Below are 19,589 nucleotides of genomic sequence, written 5' to 3'. Positions count from 1 at the left end.
CAACAAGAGACCATGGTACGATATTCATTAGACGACATTTGTCCTTATCCTTTTGATAGGAGATTGAACATGGTACCTTTTCCCCAAAATTCAGATATACCAAAGTATGACAAATATGGTGGTAAGAGTTGTTGTTTGTAACTAGGTAAATATAGGTTCGGATTGCCTTAAGGCAACATCCGAACCCATTTAGGATTGGGCCCTATCCTAAAGGGGTAACGTGCCCCCAAGATTAAGCCCAGCCCTATACTTCCACGCCTCCCTAAATACTCTACACCACAATAATAAATTGGCGCCAAAAGAAGGAGGCCGACTTGGATATCAATAAAGGCCAAGGACTCATATAAATAAAGTCATCTTGCAAATACATTTCATTCATTCATGCATTCAACGAATTAGCTCTGCAAGTAAAAGGTGAGAATTTACACAAGGATTGTGCGAACTTGTCTATGATTGTGCGAATTTGTCCAAGAGGACATACACCGTTTTTGGTGCAGACTTGAAGAGCTTAGAAGTGCAAATCTGTCATACAAAAGGGATCAGATCTGAAAGGGAAGCTAAGTATTGTATTTGTGCTATTAAGGGAGAATATATAATCTGACCTGTGGGTCTTTAATACTGGGTTTTTCCTCCTTGGAGGTTTTCCCAGGGTATTTGTGTTTGTCTCTTGTTTACTTCCTTCATTTCTGAGTTTACTGAATTATAGTTTACTAAAATGTTACAAATCTGATTAACAAACTAGGGCATAATTAAAAGACATAAATCTGATTACTAATCTAGGGCACAAAAATTACAAGAGTAATCTCCATGATCACGTTCGAGAATTTTGTACGATGAACTTAGAGTTTGCTCACGATGACACATACTTAATGAGATTATTCCCAAGAAGTTTGGGAGGGAAAACAATGGAGTGATTGTCAAAACTCACACCTCCCATCAGATCATTTGATGAGTTGGTAAACAAATTCAATAACGCAATACTCCTAGAACATTCAACACGCAATCACCATGCTAGATGTGTGTAACACGAAACAAAAGAACAATGAAACATTCATGGTGTTTCTACAACGATGGAGGCGCATGGTCTCAAGATATCCACGAGATGTGCCTGAAAAGGAAAAGATGGAAATCTTCATAGACAATCTGAATAGTGAAATGAGTTATCAACTCAAACTACAATGTATACCATTTTTTGCAAAATTAATAGAAAATGGTATCCAAGTAGAGGAAGCTTCCATCAAGAAAGGAACATTGAAGTTCTTTAAGGAAGGTGTTAATTCATCAAACAATAACACCTTTAACAATTAAAACAATAACAACAATTCAAACAAGTCCAAATTTTGGACAAGGAACAAAAACATTGTTAATGATGGGGAAATCGATGCCAACAATGTAAAGTCTAAACAACCAGTGTTGACTTTATCAGGCAACCCACCATCCAATAATGATCAAAAAAATGCTAATCAAGGCACTAACACTTATCAACGAAATACCAACCAAGGAGCTTCCACATCAAACAACAAGAAGAATCACCAAGGCAACAACAACAACCAAGGGAACAACACAAACCAAAGAGGCAACACTAATGCTTTCTCGTATCGACGAATATACACGCCATTAGGACAAACCTTAGAATCAGCATTTCAGGAGCTTTTGGCAAATAAGATCAGCACATTGCCAGCCACAAACAACTTTGAACCCCAAGTCAAACCACCCTGGTGGAATGACTCACATTATTGTGATTATCATCGAAACAAAGGGCATAACACAAATTATTGCATGAGGCTGAAGAACATAGTTCAAGACATGAGAGACAAGGGCGACTTAAAAGTCGATGGTCATAAAACCAATGGTGACCATGAAGCTATCAAAAATCCTCTTCCCAATTACGACAAAAGAGGAGTGTCAACGTCCAACAATACTAAAGGAGCTCGTATTAATCACATATACGAAAACACCATCAATCACATATCGGCATATGACAATCAAGTGAATGTCATAAAAATCAATGACAAACAAGAACATGCGTCGATAAATTTTGACAACAGGAGCGCAGAAATATGTCTTGAAAGGGAACACATCAACATCAACAACTCTCCCCAAGACTTATACAACAAATCAAGACAAGACATCAAGACATCAAGCAACACAACCCTTCACAAAGTTTGATGGTAAATTTATCCAAATGGGCACACTGGCTGAAGAATCAGAAGATAAAGACATCCTTAGTTGGCTATACAAGGATGAAGAAGAAATCACAGCTGCTCAGAGTTTGGAGATTGCTTTACTTTTGAAAGCTATTGACTGGTATTGCTTGGATATCTAATAATAGACCTTAGGCATCTTTTTATTCAAAGAAAATTAGGTTTACTTTGAAAAGATGTAGAAACTACACCTACAACATGAAGACATATTATCAAGAAATGGAATAACAGAAAACTTTACTTTTTCAAAATGTCTTCATATGCCAACTGCAATGCAAATTCTAAAAGGTTAAAAGTCGTATTGGTTAGAAGGAACTTCACTTTTCTGCTAATATATACTTACTAACCTTGGACATCCGCTCTGGATTGGGGAAACGCAAGTTCTGAGCCTGCATCATCTGCCGCTGAGACATCAGCATATTTTTCTCCTTCAAGAGAACAAACCAGAGTTTCTGCAGATCATTCCATGACTTGAGGCGTAACTCAGAGGCCTTCCAACCACGCCCTAGTTAATGAAAATAGTTGTTTCAATTTGTCATGGTCTTGTGGAGGACAAAAAAATCAATTCAATAATGAATGCTTACAGTTAAAGAAAGAACAAAGATTGCACATTTACAAATTAGGGATAAAAAGAACTAATCTGCATTGATTATAAATTCTAAACATCAAACTAAATGTTATTGTAAAATCTGCCCAAAAGAATATAAAACATGTAGAAGAAAAAAGATTTTTTATTTTGTTAAGGACAGAGAAGGATAAGGTATATAGAAGCCAGCCACTTTAAAGTAAGTCTCAAAAGAATCAAACAAAGGATTGAAAGAAGAGTGCAATCCTTACGCTGTAAGTTAGGACACAGATTGGAAAATAAACCAGAACAATCCAATTAGACTGCAGGATTGAAATGAATAGGTATCATAGTTTCCATGGAGCCCATAAGCGTAGTTGGATGTAAGGTTCTGCCTGAAATCGGTAGAGAATTTTCTCAACTACAAAAGGATAAAAACAATCTAAGTAGATTTCTTTTTACAAGCAATACAATTAAATATAACACAAGTTAAGCATTTTTTTCTATTAAGCTCTTGCAATCCCAACAAGTTCTCAAAGCTTGTTACTTGTCCAGTCAAAAGTGCTCTTTAAAGAACAGCAATACCTAAACATTAAAAAGAATTTTCTGCAAGCCCAGCAAAATGAAGTTGGAAATAATCATTTTTAGCTAAATGTTTTTCCAAAAGTTCATGACGATTAAATTAGCTGCTCCTCACTCACATGGAGTTAAGAAATACCAAATGAAGGCCAAAAAGGTAGGAGGGCTATAAGAGTATCTGGACAACAACAAATAAACAATTAGCTAGTATAGTAGCCAATACACACCCAAGACAAATGCTGCAGTTGAATATAAGGGTAGCTCCTCTGATGACCCACACTTCATGAAGGAGGCCTCTTCCTCCTTTATCAACACCTGCTCCCTTCTGAAGACTCTTCTAAGGCTAGGGAAGTGTTGTGACCATTTCACACATCGCCCCATCGCAAATGGGGACCCCCTCTTTTGCTTGTTTTTCGCTCGTTTTCGCTTTCGTTTTTTAGGGTTTTGTTAGTCAGTTAGTTGTCTGGATTTAGGGCCAAGCCTTAGGGTTTTAAATTTTGCCTTTTCAAGCCAAAATCCAGTTGTTTTTTGAGAGCTTTTGAGCTTCTTTTCTAGAATGCAAATTTTGAATGCAATGATTTCGCCAAAATGGTCTAATTTTCAATTGGAATGTTCATGCAGAGCTTAAATTTGTCTAAGTGTTGACCGTCAATGTGAATTTCTGTCCGATTGAATATTTTGACCAAATTTTGACTTTTTTGAATTTTGATCCTGGGCATTGGAATTGATTTGTTTTCGCCTCGTGAAGAGTTAAAATGTGAAAAATCTTGTTATTTTGGCCTGTAGGAGTAAAATCGCTCCTGTCCCTCAGTGAAGGACGGGAGCTCATTTTCAAATATCTCATCATCCTTGCAGAGTCCAGACAAATTTCAAGTTGGAAGTGATGGAGAACGGCGAGATCTTTCTATTGAATATAAATTGAAGATTTTCGTGAGCACAGAAATGCCTCCAGGGGGAAAATCGCTCCTGTCCCTCAGTGAAGGACCGGAGCTACAATTCAAATTTCGTCTTGTCCTTGCAAGATTTTGAAAACTTAACAATCTGAAAGGGTCCGAAGGGAGATACTTTGCCAAATGAATATAATTTGAGATGCAAAAACGAAGGAGAATGACCTATATTGACCAAATCGCTCCTGTCCCTCTCCAAGGGACCAGGACGAGGTACCTTGTGGCTCTCGTCCCTCTCCCAGGGACCAGAGCGATTTCCTTCATTATGCAAAATCCAGACAAAGGTCAAGGCAAGTTTACGTTCAAAAACAAGGGAAAACATGAGATGAATGCGTTGAATATAAATTGAAGATTTTTGGGACGTCCATAACAGTGTTAAATGCCTAGCTCGCTCCTGTCCCTCAGGAAGGGACCAGAGCGATTTTTGATATAATTGCTTTTCTTGCAAAGTTACAAATGATGTCAAGGCATGGACGAATAGAGTGAAGAAGGACGAGTCCGTTGAATATAAACTTGGAACCTGGCAAAGTGAGATGAAGGCCACAAGGGGAGGATCGCTCCTGTCCCTCTCCAAGGGACCAGGGCGATACAATGATGATAATACTCCCTATGCAAGTTCAAGGTCGTTCCTCCAAAGTTCAAGGTCGACACAAGTCAAGACAAGGTGGCGAGGGACATTTCAAGGCATCTTCATCATGCGCAAACACTCAAGGGACGTTAAAATGAAGAAATTGACACCATATAACATAGATCGCTCCTGTCCCTCAGGAAGGGACCAGGGCGATGTTAGATGTATTGATCATTTTGAGCAAGATTTACGTAAGGACAAGATTTTGCAAGGTCTTAGAGGGTCCACGGAAAGGTAGAAAGGTGATGCATGAAGATTTCAAACGTTAAATAATCACCAAAATGGACCTAGGGACCATATCGCTCCTGTCCCTCTCCAAGGGACCAGGGCGATTTGCTTTGGATTCCTTGTTTTGCTTCAAGAACAAGCTCACAATGATGAATTTCGCTCCTGTCCCTCAGGAAGGGACCAGAGCGATGTTGAGTATATTGATCAATTCATGCAAGATTTTGAACGTCCAAACATTATCAATCAAGCTAAGGAGTCCATATCGCTCCTGTCCTTTGGACAAGGACCAAGGCGATGCTATTAAAAACACTCACGTTCCTTCAAGATCAAAGCGAAGCGAGGACGGGTGAGGTAAAGGACGTTATTTTGAAGGCAATAAACAATGGACCAAGGTTAAACGTTACCAACTTGAGCTCAAAATGGAGAAAAATCATGGATCGCTCCTGTCCCTCTCTAAGGGACAAGGGCGATGATCCTTATAACATCAAAGGTACCTTGCAAAAGCAAGTGGGACGTGCGTGGAATGGACAAGCAATGATATTATTCGCCTTACAATGGAAGTTCGAAGGTCAAAGATACAAGATGAACGTGAAGACATGGAGATCGCTCCTGTCCCTCTCCAAGGGACAAGGGCGATGTTAGGCAAAACACATGATATTCTTTGAAAATCACGTTAAGACAAGGACGCACAAGGTTTTAAATGGCATTTGGAAGATGATACAAGGAAAGGATCGTACCAAAATGGAGAATTTCAAGCAAAAACCTTAGGATCGCTCCTGTCCCTCTCCAAGGGACCAGGGCGATAATGGTCATGAGATGCACTTGCTCGCACAAGAAAGAAATTTAAATTCGAAGGACCACCAGATGATCGATTTGGAACGTGGAAATGAAGGAGTTGAACGTTGAAAATGCAAAATCAAGACCAAAATCATGGATCGCTCCTGTCCCTCTCCAAGGGACCAGAGCGATGAGGTACGTCCCTTTATTTTCATATTTTTGGCGCCAAATTAAACAATTCAAATTTCCTTAAATGCTAAATCGATTTAAAATTTGAAAATCTTGTTTATTTAGCATTTAATATGGCGTTAAACATTTATTAATTATTTTGCCTTTATTAGAATCGAAATTTGCAAATTAAAAAACGCAAGGCATTAATAATTAATTATTTAATTAATAAAAAATCGATTTGAGCGCTCAATTAGGCAAGTCGGCCTTGTCATTTCATTGCAAATCATTTAAAAAATGGTTTTATTTTTATCAAGTCGGCCTAAGGGGTGAAGGATGAACGCGCTATATAAGGGGGGTAAAAACTATCATTTCTACATCATTTTTACCTTTCTTCATGCGAATCAAGGAGAAGCGAATATAGTGCGAAGTGTGTTCAAAGGTGGTGCGAGTTTCATTCATCCAAGGGTGGCGTGCTTAGTTATCAAAAGGTGGTGCGAATCCAAACCAAAGGTGATGCAAAGTATATCATCAAGTATAGAGTGCGAATTACGTTGAAGACCAAGGGTGGTGCGAATTTGAAGACCACACCAAGCGCGAACTTGAGGATATATTGAGGCGAATTTGCTAAGGACTTGGAGACCACACCAAGGCGAATTTGAAGATCCATTTGAAGACCACGCCAAAGTGCGAACTTGAAGATCCATTTGAGACCACGTCCAAGGCGATAATTGAAGATCACGTTCTCTCCAGAGGTGGCGAAGTCAATTTTGAGGAGATCATATTGAAGATTACTTTATACCTCAATTTTGCCTAGGCAAATTTTGTTTTTGCATTCTAGAGTTAGCTCTCTATCGAGGTATGGCGATTTAATTATTATTGTTTTATTCATTCATCGTCATATTTCAAATTTTGAAATTTTGAATTTTAAATCTCTTGGCTCAATCGTTTTTTTTTAGGAAATGATAACTCTAGAGACTTATCATGAGGTTTCCTAAAATTTATCTCTCTTATTTACGTTATTTATTGCAAAATCTATTTCTTATAATGAAATGTTGTGTAGGTATGGCGACCCCAAAGGCGGGAGCATCCACCAGTCGCTCGGCTCTCATGAAAGAAGATCAGAAGACCGAAGAAGTGGAGACCAAGATCGTGTCCAAGTGGAGCAACATTGGAGATACAAACTTGGGGAACTTTAGCACGAAGAAGTTTCGAGAGGTCCCTTACATCGGCAAGCCATCACCTGTCGCCCAGAGAATAATAGAGAGTGGCATCATCAAGGCAGCCGGTTTTCCTCCAGCCATTCAGTGCCACGAGTTGATGATCGAGTGTGCCCGTCATTACAATCCACAGTCCAGGACAATTGTGTCCAATGAGGGAAACACTTTGGCGTACCTTTCAGAGGAAGCCATAAGTGAAGCCTTCCATCTTCCAGAGCACAGGGACATGATATACAAGAGCATTGAAGGAGCCAGATCAGTGTACGATGATGATCCAGATGCTTGCCTAAGCATAATCAACAAGAACTGGCTACTTAAGAGTCGTCCCCGTCTGAGCAAAGTACCGAACACACCACACAGGATTGATTTCCAAGAGGAGTACAGAGATTTGATTACCATGCTCAACAGAGTTACAGGAGCACCTCATGCCTTCTATTTTGAGAAATGGATGTTTTACTTCATCCAGGTGATTGTTCAAGGAAAGGGTACCATACATTGGGCTAGGATAATTAGCCATTGCTTAGACGTACAGTTGAGAAGACTCAGGGCTACTAAGTCCTTCCACATGAGTTCATACGTCATCTATGCCTTAATCAGGAGCGTTGAGTACGCAGGACTACCTCACAGAGGAGTGATTGGAAGAGGACCCGGCGAGGTCAGAGTTTGTGAATCCTATACCTACTTGCATCATCCACCAGGGAAGAACTACAAGTTAGTCAATGATACTTTCACGATGAACATCACAAGGACATTGCAAGGAGGGATTCACAACAGATTATCTCAGGATGCCCAGGAATTCATCAAGAGGTACGGTGCTTGGTTCATTCAGTTTCCCAAGTTCACTTACATTAGAGTGTATGGATGTCCTTTACCTCCATACATGTTGCCGAGGTACCCGACAGATAGAATTGTGTTACTTGAAGTAACAAGGCAGTTGGCAGCATATGTGAAGGCATTCAGACACAGACATCAGAATGGAGTTCAGGTACCTATTATTTTGGGTAATTCAGTTGAGGTATGTCCTAATGTCTTAGCCATGGATGACGCAGAGAAGGAGTTAGCCTTGTATCCTTTTTCATCTTTTGCTTGGAGGAATAGTTTTGATCCACATGGACATTTAGAGGAGACGGTCGGTAGAAGATTTAGACATGAGCACCAAATTGAAGATTTTATGATGAATCTCCTAGATGATCTCGAAGTGAAACGAAAGATACATTCTAGATTGCCTTTGGATTTCATCAGGAAATGTAAGATTTACCGAGTAGCCGACCAAGCTCAGGACAACGGCAGGCACATCCAATCTTCATATGATAGAGAAAGTAAAACAATTAGTTTGAATTGGAATGAGCCCGAGGCCGTGGATTTAGATGATTTGATGGCACCAGTCTTGTCTTGTACTCGCAGATGGGTAGACGTTCAGCATCAGAGGTTAAGAGAACAGGGCATAGCCATGTCTTTTACTTTGGAAGAAAAGCCAGCCGAAGGTGGAGCCAGTGTTAGTGAAGGCAATCCTAATCCTAGGAATTCAGGTGAAGGTAACCTTCGATGTGCCAGTGAGGGCAATCTCCATTCGAGAGGTTCGAAGAGAAAGGAAAGATCAGAAAAGAAAGAGTCTTCCAAGAAAAAGCAAGGTGCCAACAAAGATCAAACACCAGGTACTTCTTCCAGACCAGAAGATAGAACAGTTCGAGTGGAAGAGTCCATGGAATCGATGGTACAGAATGATAGACAGGAGGAAGGACAGGCACAGCATGTTTCGTCAGATGGATCTCTCCAAGACTATGATTTAGATAATGATAATGAAGTAACATCTCCTCCCAGACAAGAAGAAATAGTACATAAAGAAATTCAAGTTCAAGAGACAAGATCAAATATCCCAGATTGGTTGAAGGAAAGATTGACTAAGGTGATCGTAATTGAGGACGAGGACAGTGCAATTGATTTAGAGAGCCTCGTGGGACGTTCACATATGACAACAGAGAAGAAGAAGGCTACAAAGATGTCCAAGATGATTCGAGATGAGACTGGATCTAGAAAACTGCAGATAGCTACACCAGCAGCAGACAAATATGAGGGTGAGATCCTAGCAGAAGACTATCATATACAGACTATTGAGTTAGGACCATCCACAGCAGAGCAGACTTTAGATGATGCCACCGACACCTTTGAGGCATTGAAGGACAAGTTTAGAGAAGAAGTGGAAAAGAATAGAAAGCTTGAGAAAGAGGTCGGTGCATGGAGGACATATTTCAGTCACATCAATGAACCTTTGGGACGTCAGGATCCAGTTAGATCACCATTGCAGGCATTGCCCCTTCAATCGATCAATGAAGCAGAAAGATTCAGGAACCTGGTCCAGCGTACATCTAGTTGGATGGATAGATCTCATACAATGGCCATAGAGTTTGTTACAAGGATGTCGAAGATCACCCATCAGGCTATCCAAGTTCTTGAGATTATCCACAGATTGATGGCAACAGTAGCTGCATTTGCCCATACCAAGGACGTTGTCATCCCTGTCTTGAAAGTTATAAGACACACATCCAGAAGAATTTTAGCGCAGGAGAGGATCTTAGAAGGTGATTCTCACAGTTTGTTTCAATGGTCAACCTTACTCCATATAAAGAGTGTTCTCTTCGAGGACATCAGTGTTAGATGTGGTCAAGTTGAGGAGGTGATCAATCCGATCCAGGACAGAGTATTTGAGGTACTTCGTACCATTCTTGGCAGAAGGATCGAGGTCGAGACAGATGTGGATTTACAAGAATTTGAGGATAGAATCAAGATCATCTTTCGCAAGGACGCAGATGTTACAAATGAGCAGTATGATCAGATGTATGCCACCATGCTCCTGATTGATAGAACAAAGGAACTTGAACCTACTTGGGACACAGCTCTTCTAGATGCATTTGATCAGGTCATCCACTTAGAAGAGAGTATCAAGAATCTTCCCGAGATTCCAAGCACAGAAATCGAAGGAATCGTGACAAAATTCATTGCATATGCTAAGAAAGAGAATTGGAAAGGGAATAAGATTCTAGATGAAAGGTTGTTACAGATGACATGACATCTTATTTCTCATTGGTTGATACCTCCTAGATTTTTGTGCCAAATTTAATATTTGGCTATGTATTTAATGTTGTTCAGTAAAAAGGAGGTCATTTGTAACAAACCCTAATTAGGGTTTAGGTGTCATGATCTTGTCCATTGATTTACTTTCAATCTGGACCTTTCATTGTAACTGGGGATGCTATTTATACCCCCATTTTTCATTTCATTTGGTAGAATAGAGTAATAGTGAATTGTGTAAGAGATAATAGTTGATAGAAGAGAGATTAGAGTTAGAAGCAATTTTTATTTTGTAGCAAGATTGAGTCTTGAAGAGAGAAATTCAAGCAATTGTTGTATATGATGACTTGGAAATCAATAAAATATTGAAGTTATGGTGTTTTGTTGCAAATTTCTTAAGTTATCTTCATGGTTGTTGGATGTACTTGAATCACGCTCAATCAAAGTAGTTTGTTAATTTGAAAGGCTAAGTGTGAGATTTGATATTTGGTAGGATTCGCAATCCAAACCACTAGCTTCTTGCTGATTGTAGGAACGCCTTGCGTGGTCGACTGGAAAACATTTTGAGTCCTTAACCTTCAAGCATTTTCGTATCTAGGATATGTACCTTCGTAGTAGTGTCCTTGGTCTTTGATGCATTGAACACCATTATTACCTTAGAAGATCGCACTAATTTCAATTGAGTTGTTGTCTTATGGCAAAATTGAAGTTGGTTGAGTCTTGCCAAATCTCATTCATGCTAAGTCGTTCATAGGGTTAGGCTAGATTAGACTTCCTTAAACCCTGTCCTTTTGCTATTTTTTGAAAGTTCCTTTTTAGATTAGTAAAATCTTCGAGCCTTTGAATCCGTAAGACGCCTTGGAGGAAACAGCAAATCACATCATACCACTAAAAAAGCTTGTCCACACGTGGAGACCCCACTAAAAGAACCTTGGAGTCCATCTAACTGATCCTTTTTTGCAGATCTTCAGCAGTTAGAGACTATTTTCTCAAGAGAGGATAAGATGCCTGTCGGTATTTTATTCTGTGTATGATTGTGTAGAAAATACACGTCAACAGGAAGCTAGAACATTTTACCAAAAAAATTGTTCCTAAGAAAATTTCTCAATCTGATGCTGCCCTTCTACACATGGATATTATAGTTGATGAAATTAAAGATACCATAGGCTCTTTTCAGAATGGAAAGTCCCTTGGATGTGATGGACTTCCTATTGAGTTCTACAAATCCAACATTGGCTGGATTTGTGATGAATTGTTAAAAGTTTATTTAGAGGCTTCTCAGTATGGTCCCTTGGGAGCTAATATCAATAGAGATATTATAAAACTCATCCCTAGGATGAGGAAATGTCTCAGATAAAGAATTGGAGGCCTATAACATTATTAAATGTGTCCTACAAAATTTTGGCAAAGCTACTGGCTAGGAGGTTAACTAATATTTTGGGTAAAGTTATCTTTGTTACTAAAACTGGATTTATTAAGAGGCAGTGGCTCAATGTTTTATTCAAGATTCTTCTACCCAAGTTGACATCGATGGCTCCCTGTCTGATCCCATTCTTCTTCAAAGGTTAATTAAGCAAGGCTGTCCTATAGTTCCGGCTCTTTTTGTTCTTACTACAGATGCCTTATATTATGTTTTTAAGGACCAATATCATTTCTCCTATCCATGGTATCTCTCTACCCAATAATGAGGTTTTGATCAATGCCCAATTCGTTGATGATACTACTCTTTTCGTGGAGATAGATGAAACTAATTTCACTAATGTTTTGAGGCTCTATCATCCTGATATATCGCATGTTTTGGATTGGCATGCATTGTAGGTCGAGGACAGGCAACTTTCTCTGGAGCCCGTGCGCATTCCTTAGCATAGAGGGCTGACCCTCAGGGGTCAGGGTCGTGGAGCACGTAAGGGTCCAGTGGGACCCAAGTGAATCGTTATTGTGAATCTTCTCTGTGAAATTCTCTTGACTGTGTTTTCCGGGAATGTTCCATCTCTGAAATGTTGTTAAAATGAAAATGGATCCCATGCATATGAATGTTGATGTTTCCAGTATGTTCTAAGAGTGTTTTGGATATCTGTTTGTGTATTGTTCTCTTGTGAACTCCTAGTTGAGATAGGAGTTGTTTTCTCTTATTTGAATGTGTCGGTTGCATTGTAAGAGCTCCTGAAGCTCACACTGAAGTGTCCATGTCATGTTCAGGCATTTGTAATCTTGTTATTGGAGTATTGGAAGGTTTGGAAATGTTTTGGTTCAGTTCTTTTGGCCTATGCAGAGATTAGGTGCTCTCCTTTGCTCTTTGGATCTAAACTACAGTTTTAGCCAAAATACTTACCCACTGAGTTGCAAACTCATTTCTGTGAGTTGCATTTGATGCATAAACCTTGTGTACACCTCTTCTAATGCTTATCCAACCTCTTGGTCATGCCCATGAGGTCGTTTTTGTCTCCCGAGTCAATCTGGGCAGCTACTTTACCTTCAAGATCCTTCAAACTTGAGTTATTGTATACATTACCAGAAACGCCACCAAACCAACTAGAAACGCCCCCAAACTAACCAGGAATGCCACCCTATCTACCAAGAACGCTGCTATGCATAACAGAAACGCCATTGTTCAGACCCAGAGAGCTGACAAACTGACCAGGAGAGCTAACCTACAGACTGAGAGAGCTAACCTATGGACCCAGAACGCTAACCAATGGACCAGAAACGCTATGCAATGAACCAGAAACGCTATGCTAGGTACCAGAAACGCTACCCTACAAACCAAAAACGCCACTGTGCATACCAAGAGAGCTAAACTGGTCCAGAATGCCCAGAAAGGTCAATTTTGGTGCTGTAAAGCCCTAGTTTGAATTGTGTGATGTTTCCAGAGGCATATGAAGTCTGTGTTGAGTAATTTTGATTGATTCATGATGTTATATGATGTTTCATGATGTATTTTGTGCTCCGATATGTGGGATCATGCCCTACCGTTGAGGAGTTTCCTTATGCAAAAGTTTGCTCGAGTAAGAGGTTCTTGCCTTGTTGTTTGAAGATTGTTTCTATGACTCTAGTGGGAAGTTTTGTACCTCGTTGTTGAGGATTTGCAGTAGTTTATGATGTTCTTATGTTTCATGTTCTTGCTTCAGTACTATGCCTATGAGGTATTTGTGAAGGCCTTATGCTTGTAATGGTTCATATGTATGCTTTATGTGCAGTATGTGCTCAGTGATGTTATATGTTCTTGAAGATCTCTTTGTGAGTATTCTTTCATGTGCTGTGATGTAATTTTAAGTGTTACCCTATGGCTTGGCATATGATTAGGGGGAGTGGGCTTCCTTGTGATGACCGAGGTCACGTGAGTTAGGTTGCTTGGCACCTAGACCACCATGGTACAATGGGAGTTTTCCTCTTTATAATTCAATGATAACTTGTAACAATTGATTGGGTTTGGATTTCACCTAATAAGATAATTCTATATGGTTGGGCCATATGAGATGGCAAGCTAATCTCCCTGGTACTCACATAGGTTGAGATGGCTCCACATGTCTATTAAGGGATTGTTTTCACCCTTCTTTTGTGAGGGTAGCTTGTATGACTATTAGGAGTATGGATTGCTCTTCTTTGTGAGGATAGCATTCATGTCTACTATGGGTGTATAATTGCCTTCTTTGTGAGGCTAGCACGTAGGAGTGTGACTAGTAAGGATGGCCATATTATCTTCTATATGAAGACAGCATGTGATGACACTTCATTTCTGCATGTGACCATGTCCATATGCCATGATTTTATTGTACGCCTCTGGAAGAGTCTATCGTTGATTACAGCTTTGTGAAGTTATGTGATTATTGTTATGTTGAGTTCATTATGTGCTATGTTGAGTCCCATGGTTGTTAGGTGTCATCCTAGGTCATAAGTGAGTGTTGGAACCCCATGTCATCTCCTATAGCACGGGGGGTGGTTCCTATTTGGTTCTACATGGTCGGGTGGTTTGATGCCTTCTCCCATTGGGATATTCTTCATTGGAGTTGTGTGCGTGGATGTGGATTCTATTGCTCTTCATTATGTGAGAAGACTTGCAGCTGATTTTAAGTGTTGTATTACTCACGTATTCATGATGGCATAGTATTAAGGAAAGGATCATGTACCTTGAAAAAGTGAATCTATGTAATATGACATTGTAAGACTAGAAATTGTATGTAATAAAATGGTATTCTTGAATGTGACACGAGTTGTCATATTGTATGTTTAAATAAGTTTGATGTATGATTCTTGATGGAACATGTATTTGATTAGATATCATGGATGTATGTTAATGTTATTGCATAAGAAAGTAATCCTAATGTTATGCATAAGATTCCTAGATCTAAGGTAGTCTTAATGGAAGTAATGAGTGATTATGAAACTAAAATCATGATGTTAGGAAGGATATGTATTAGCTGTATGATGATAGAATAAATGCATTATATGGATTTAAGAACATTTGGTAGTGGTGCTTAAAATGAACCTAGACTATAGGATGCCACTCTTAAGTAGTGACGTTGAGATACCCTAGGGGAAAGATGATATGATATGTTATTCCGCTTGCGTAAATTGTGTTATGATGTGTTATGTAATGTGGTAATTAAGAATAAGATGCAATTTGTAATGATGCATTTAGTAGATGATGTATATGATATGCATTAGATGGATGTTATAGACATATGTGTTGTTTAGTAGATGTGCTTTAAAAAAAAATTATCTCTATTTGTAGTTAGATTAAGTGTATTTCTCTAGGGTATTTTGGCGGGCACTACAAGTTTCACTGTAAATTCACCTATTTGTATGTTTCTTTTCAGGTCTCAACTGTAGATCACACAGGAAACACTGAGAAAGGGGGGGGTTGAATCAGTGTTTCAAACTTTTCTGAACTTCAACACACTCAAGAAACTAAAGAACATGCAGTGATAAAAAGCAAACAAAATACAAAGCAAGAACTCGGATTTTTCTTGTGGAAAACCCTTTCGGGTAAAAAACCACAGCATCAAAAGACTTCCATAAACTTGTATGGGCACCAACCCTGATTACAAAAAGAACTCTATTAGAGAGAGCACCAACTCTCTTCTCAGCACCAACTAAGAACAAAAGGGGCACCAACCCCACAAACAAAATTCTGAAACAAAACACTGCACCAGCAATTTCAAAATAATGTTCAGTACCAACTAGCTCTTCAGACTGATTCCTTGTAGCCCCGAGCTCATTTCCTTCACACAGCAACAAATACCATCATAACTTATACAGCATCCTTAATCTGATATATACAAAAGCAGCACACAAGTCTGGAGTCAAACATCACACAAATTTTAACACAGTACCATGCATTTGAAAACCCACACATCAAGATGAATCGCTTATATCAGAAAATATCTGCTTATCCCAAAAATACATCCAGCAAAGTCCCCCTTTTAGTCAGATTTCAGACAACAAAACAAAATGTCTAGACACCACACAACTCTTTCATTCTGATGTTTAATATCCACCATACTATCATAGCACAACCGCCAACATCAAAAGGACAAACCCAAATTTGAATATCTTTTCATATAATCCTGGAAACTTTAAATGCCTATATCCACTCCAAAGCCACTCCCCACATTTCAATGCCAACTCCCCTTTTGAGTCAACAGCAAAACTAGAGGCAGATTTTTTTTAAAGTTCACAGCAGCTCTTAAAGATTTACAGCTTATATCTTCCATAGTATAACACTCAGCCGATAACTTCTCACATTGAAAATATGGCTCAACAAGCACTAATGTCCACACGCACAGCATAGAATAGTTACAATTTTTGAAATTTTACCCACCAAAATAATGCCGACTCCCTCCTATTTACTTGACTCCTCCATCACACACAAATTAACCATTGCACACCTTTTTCAAAAGATATATCTTCAATTATCTTAACATCACCCGATAAATTCGTTTTTATTCCTTCACCCAAAATAACCAACACCCTGACTTGTAATCAAACTGTCTTTATTTCTGGCAGCCACTATATATGTAGTCACAAAAAAAAAATCACACACACCACACCAAGGATTCTGTAGAAATATATTTTTCTTCTTCGCCACTAACTCCCACGACTTCACATCATAGCTGAAGAAAAACAGCTTACACAGAAAAATAAAGACTTCCAGCATATAGAACAGCTCACCAATAGTCCCATCCAGCCACAACAGCAAAATGGAATAAATTTCCATGCCACACAAATACCACGACCTCTGTCCAGAAAAGAATTAAACACATCTGAAGGAAAAATAAATAAATACGACTTGAATATGCCGTTACATTCCTTTTCAAAAAACAATTCCAGCCGCCACACAAAAATATGTGATATGTATAAAGACGTTACAAGAAGAGTTTCAGAACTACGTATGAAGAATATGCATTGAAAGCTTTTCAATTAGAAAAGTCGTCACATTCCTCTTTATTAGCCACCGAAAATAATTCACATACATGCTGCCGAAATACAAATGAAGTCTCCGTTGAATTTCAAATATGAAAGAAAAAATTGATTCAATAAGAATCAGGTCCCACAAAGCAAGGTGACTTGGATGAATCTGAAGTAGCAGCTGATATAGTGACAAGTAGGCATTCAAACTGCTGATGCAGACACACACATAGCTCAAGCTGACAGCCAAACACCTCAAGCAGCCAACTAGGCACCTGTTGTGACCTTTTCACACATCGCCCCATTGCAAACGGAGACCCCTCGTTCCCACTTTCTGTGTTGGTTAGTTTAGGGTTTTAGCAACATGATGCCATGGATGTGATATTGAACGTAATAGTTCATATTATCAGGTGGTAGGCCATTTGTGTGGAATAAAAGGAAGAGGCATCAAAAAATGCCCTAGAAAAAATGGTAAACCTATACCAGATGAGACAGTGATGAAATCTATTAGGGAGCATGAGGCGGCAAAAGAGAGGGAAGCCCGTAGATTGAACCAAACCGCATCAAAGAAAACAAAGGGAATGCAAGGCCCTTCTAATCCCAGTATTGTAGTAGAAGACCATCCCTTCTTTGCCATAAATGAACCTCAAAGTGAACCACCCTTGACACGTAAAAGAACAAAGGGGCCTTTAGAAACCGCATTCCAAAATGAGAGTAGAGACAATGCTGATCAAGATATAGTAAAAATGCATTTATGCAAATGGGTTGTCATTCAATGTTGTTCGCTCTCCATATTGGAAGCAAATGATAAAAAGTGTAAATGAGGCACCAAGAGGGTATAAGGGCCCCGGTTATGAGAAGGTACGTGGAACATTATTGGAGAAAGAGGTGAAGAGGGTTGAAGATGCATTGAAACCCATAAGGGATTCATGGGTTGAGACAGGTGTAACAATTGTTTCAGATGGGTGGAAAGATGCTAAAAACCGTCCCTTGATCAATGTCATAGCGGTGTCCCCTAAAGGGGCAATGTTTTTGAGAGCTGTGGATTGTAAGGGCCAAATAAAAGATGGCCAATTTATTGCAGAAATTCTCATCTCTGCCATTGAGTCTGTGGGACCCCGCAATGTTGTCCAAGTCATAACGGACAATGCAAAAAATTGTAGAGCTGCTGGTTTGTTGGTTGAGCAACGCTATGATCACATCTTTTGGACACCTTGTGCGGTACATTCACTCAATCTTATGCTACAAAGGATTGGGCAAAAAATAAAATGGATCAGAGATGTGTATGCAGAGGCTGAGAACATCCAGATGTTCATCACAAACCACCACATGTCTCAAGGGATTTTTAGAACCTATTCGAATTTGGAGCTATTGAAGGTAAGTGAAATAGTAATTTAATTTTACATTTTCTGATTTTTTTGAATTTTCAATGTTAATAATATCATTGTGTAAGCTATATTGTGTATTCTTCTTTAAAGTTTGGCTTTATTTTTTAATCATTTGGCATTAATTTGTGTTATAGGTTGCTGAGACCCGTTTTGCATCAAACACAATCGTCTAAAGACGACTTGTGAAAGTTGGAGTGGCACTATGCAATATGGTGATCAGCACCAATTGGACTGTATGGAAGCAAAGTAGCACTGAGAGGGCAGAAAAAATTAGGGATAGAATATTGAATGAGAAATGGTGGGATCTTGTTACATATCTCCTAAGTATCATTGAACCCATCATGAGCATGATTTGCTATACAAACATGGATAGGCCTTGCATAGGTGAGATTTATGATGGCATTGATTCAATGCTTGAAAAAATAAAGGTCACTATAAATGAAAAAGAGAATGATCCTCAGGAGAAATTCTTCAAAGAACTGGAAGTAATTATTGTAGAGAGGTGGAATAAGATGACCACTCCTTTGCACCTTCTTGCCTATGCCTTGACACCTAAGTACTATAGCAATCAGTTTCTTGATAAACCAGGAAGGATTCCACCATGGAGAGATCTAGAAGTATCTGATGGGTACAAGGCAGCATTTCTTAGACTATATCCCGATGATGATTTGCGAGATGTTGTTACAAATGAGTTCATAGAATTCGCAAATGGGAATGGTCTAAGTGTTGATGCACTTCGTCATAGATCCAAGAAAGATGCTCATAGCTGGTGGTACTTCCATGGCACATGCTTCCAACACCTACAATCCCTCGCTATAAAAGTTTTATCACAAGTTTAATTAATTAAAATTTTAAATTTACAAGTTTTAGTTTATTTATAGTTTACTTTGTCTTCATAGGTTGCTAGTAATTTTATTTTTATTAATGTATAACTTTAATTGTTTACTTTGTCTTCATAGGTTGCTAGTTCATCTGCTTCAGAAAGAAATTGGAGCACATACTCTTTCATCCACTCAGTAAAGCGCAATAGGCTGCTATCAAAAAGAGCGGAGAATTTAGTATATGTGCATTCCAACCTACGTCTTCTTTCACACAAATAACATGACTACACACAAGGGGAAACAAAGATGTGGGATATAGAGCCAGAGCATACTAATTTGGATGCTCCTACTTCTCAGCTTCTTGCATTGACACTTGATGACTCGGAAATTGAGCCAACTAATAGTGCAAGTGCAAGTGGCATTGGCTCATGTAATGTCAATGTCAATGAGGAGGAGGAGGAGGATGAAGAATTAGATGATCCATTTGATGATTAAACTTTAAGTTTATATTGTTGAAAGTTGAAACAATGATACTTGAATATTTTGTCATTTTGATATTAAACTTGATGTATATGATGCTATTATCA

At 39.0% G+C, this 19,589-nt stretch overlaps 2 protein-coding genes across 6 annotated transcripts in view; one reads left to right on the top strand and one right to left on the bottom strand.

Moving 5' to 3' along the window:
* Nucleotides 1–19,589, bottom strand: part of LOC131073395 (uncharacterized) — a 90,190-nt gene that overhangs the window by 6,296 nt on the left and 64,305 nt on the right. For all 5 annotated transcript variants that reach the window (XM_058009825.2, XM_058009824.2, XM_058009826.2 and 2 more), the window contains one exon: nucleotides 2,552–2,709. In XM_058009825.2, coding sequence (XP_057865808.1) covers nucleotides 2,552–2,709 — 158 coding nt within the window. The remainder of the gene's footprint in view (nucleotides 1–2,551; nucleotides 2,710–19,589) is intronic.
* LOC131859449 (uncharacterized) lies at nucleotides 18,415–19,322 on the top strand. Its single transcript, XM_059213198.1, has 2 exons — nucleotides 18,415–19,014; nucleotides 19,141–19,322. The coding sequence occupies exons 1-2, from the start codon at nucleotides 18,523–18,525 to the stop codon at nucleotides 19,279–19,281; spliced, it is 633 nt and encodes a 210-aa protein (XP_059069181.1). The 5' UTR covers nucleotides 18,415–18,522; the 3' UTR covers nucleotides 19,282–19,322.

This window comes from Cryptomeria japonica, chromosome 10 (assembly GCF_030272615.1).
Source record: "Cryptomeria japonica chromosome 10, Sugi_1.0, whole genome shotgun sequence".
Taxonomy (NCBI): Eukaryota; Viridiplantae; Streptophyta; class Pinopsida; order Cupressales; family Cupressaceae; genus Cryptomeria; species Cryptomeria japonica.
The sequence above is the reverse complement of the archived record's forward strand: the minus strand, read 5'-3'. Positions and strand labels throughout refer to the sequence as shown.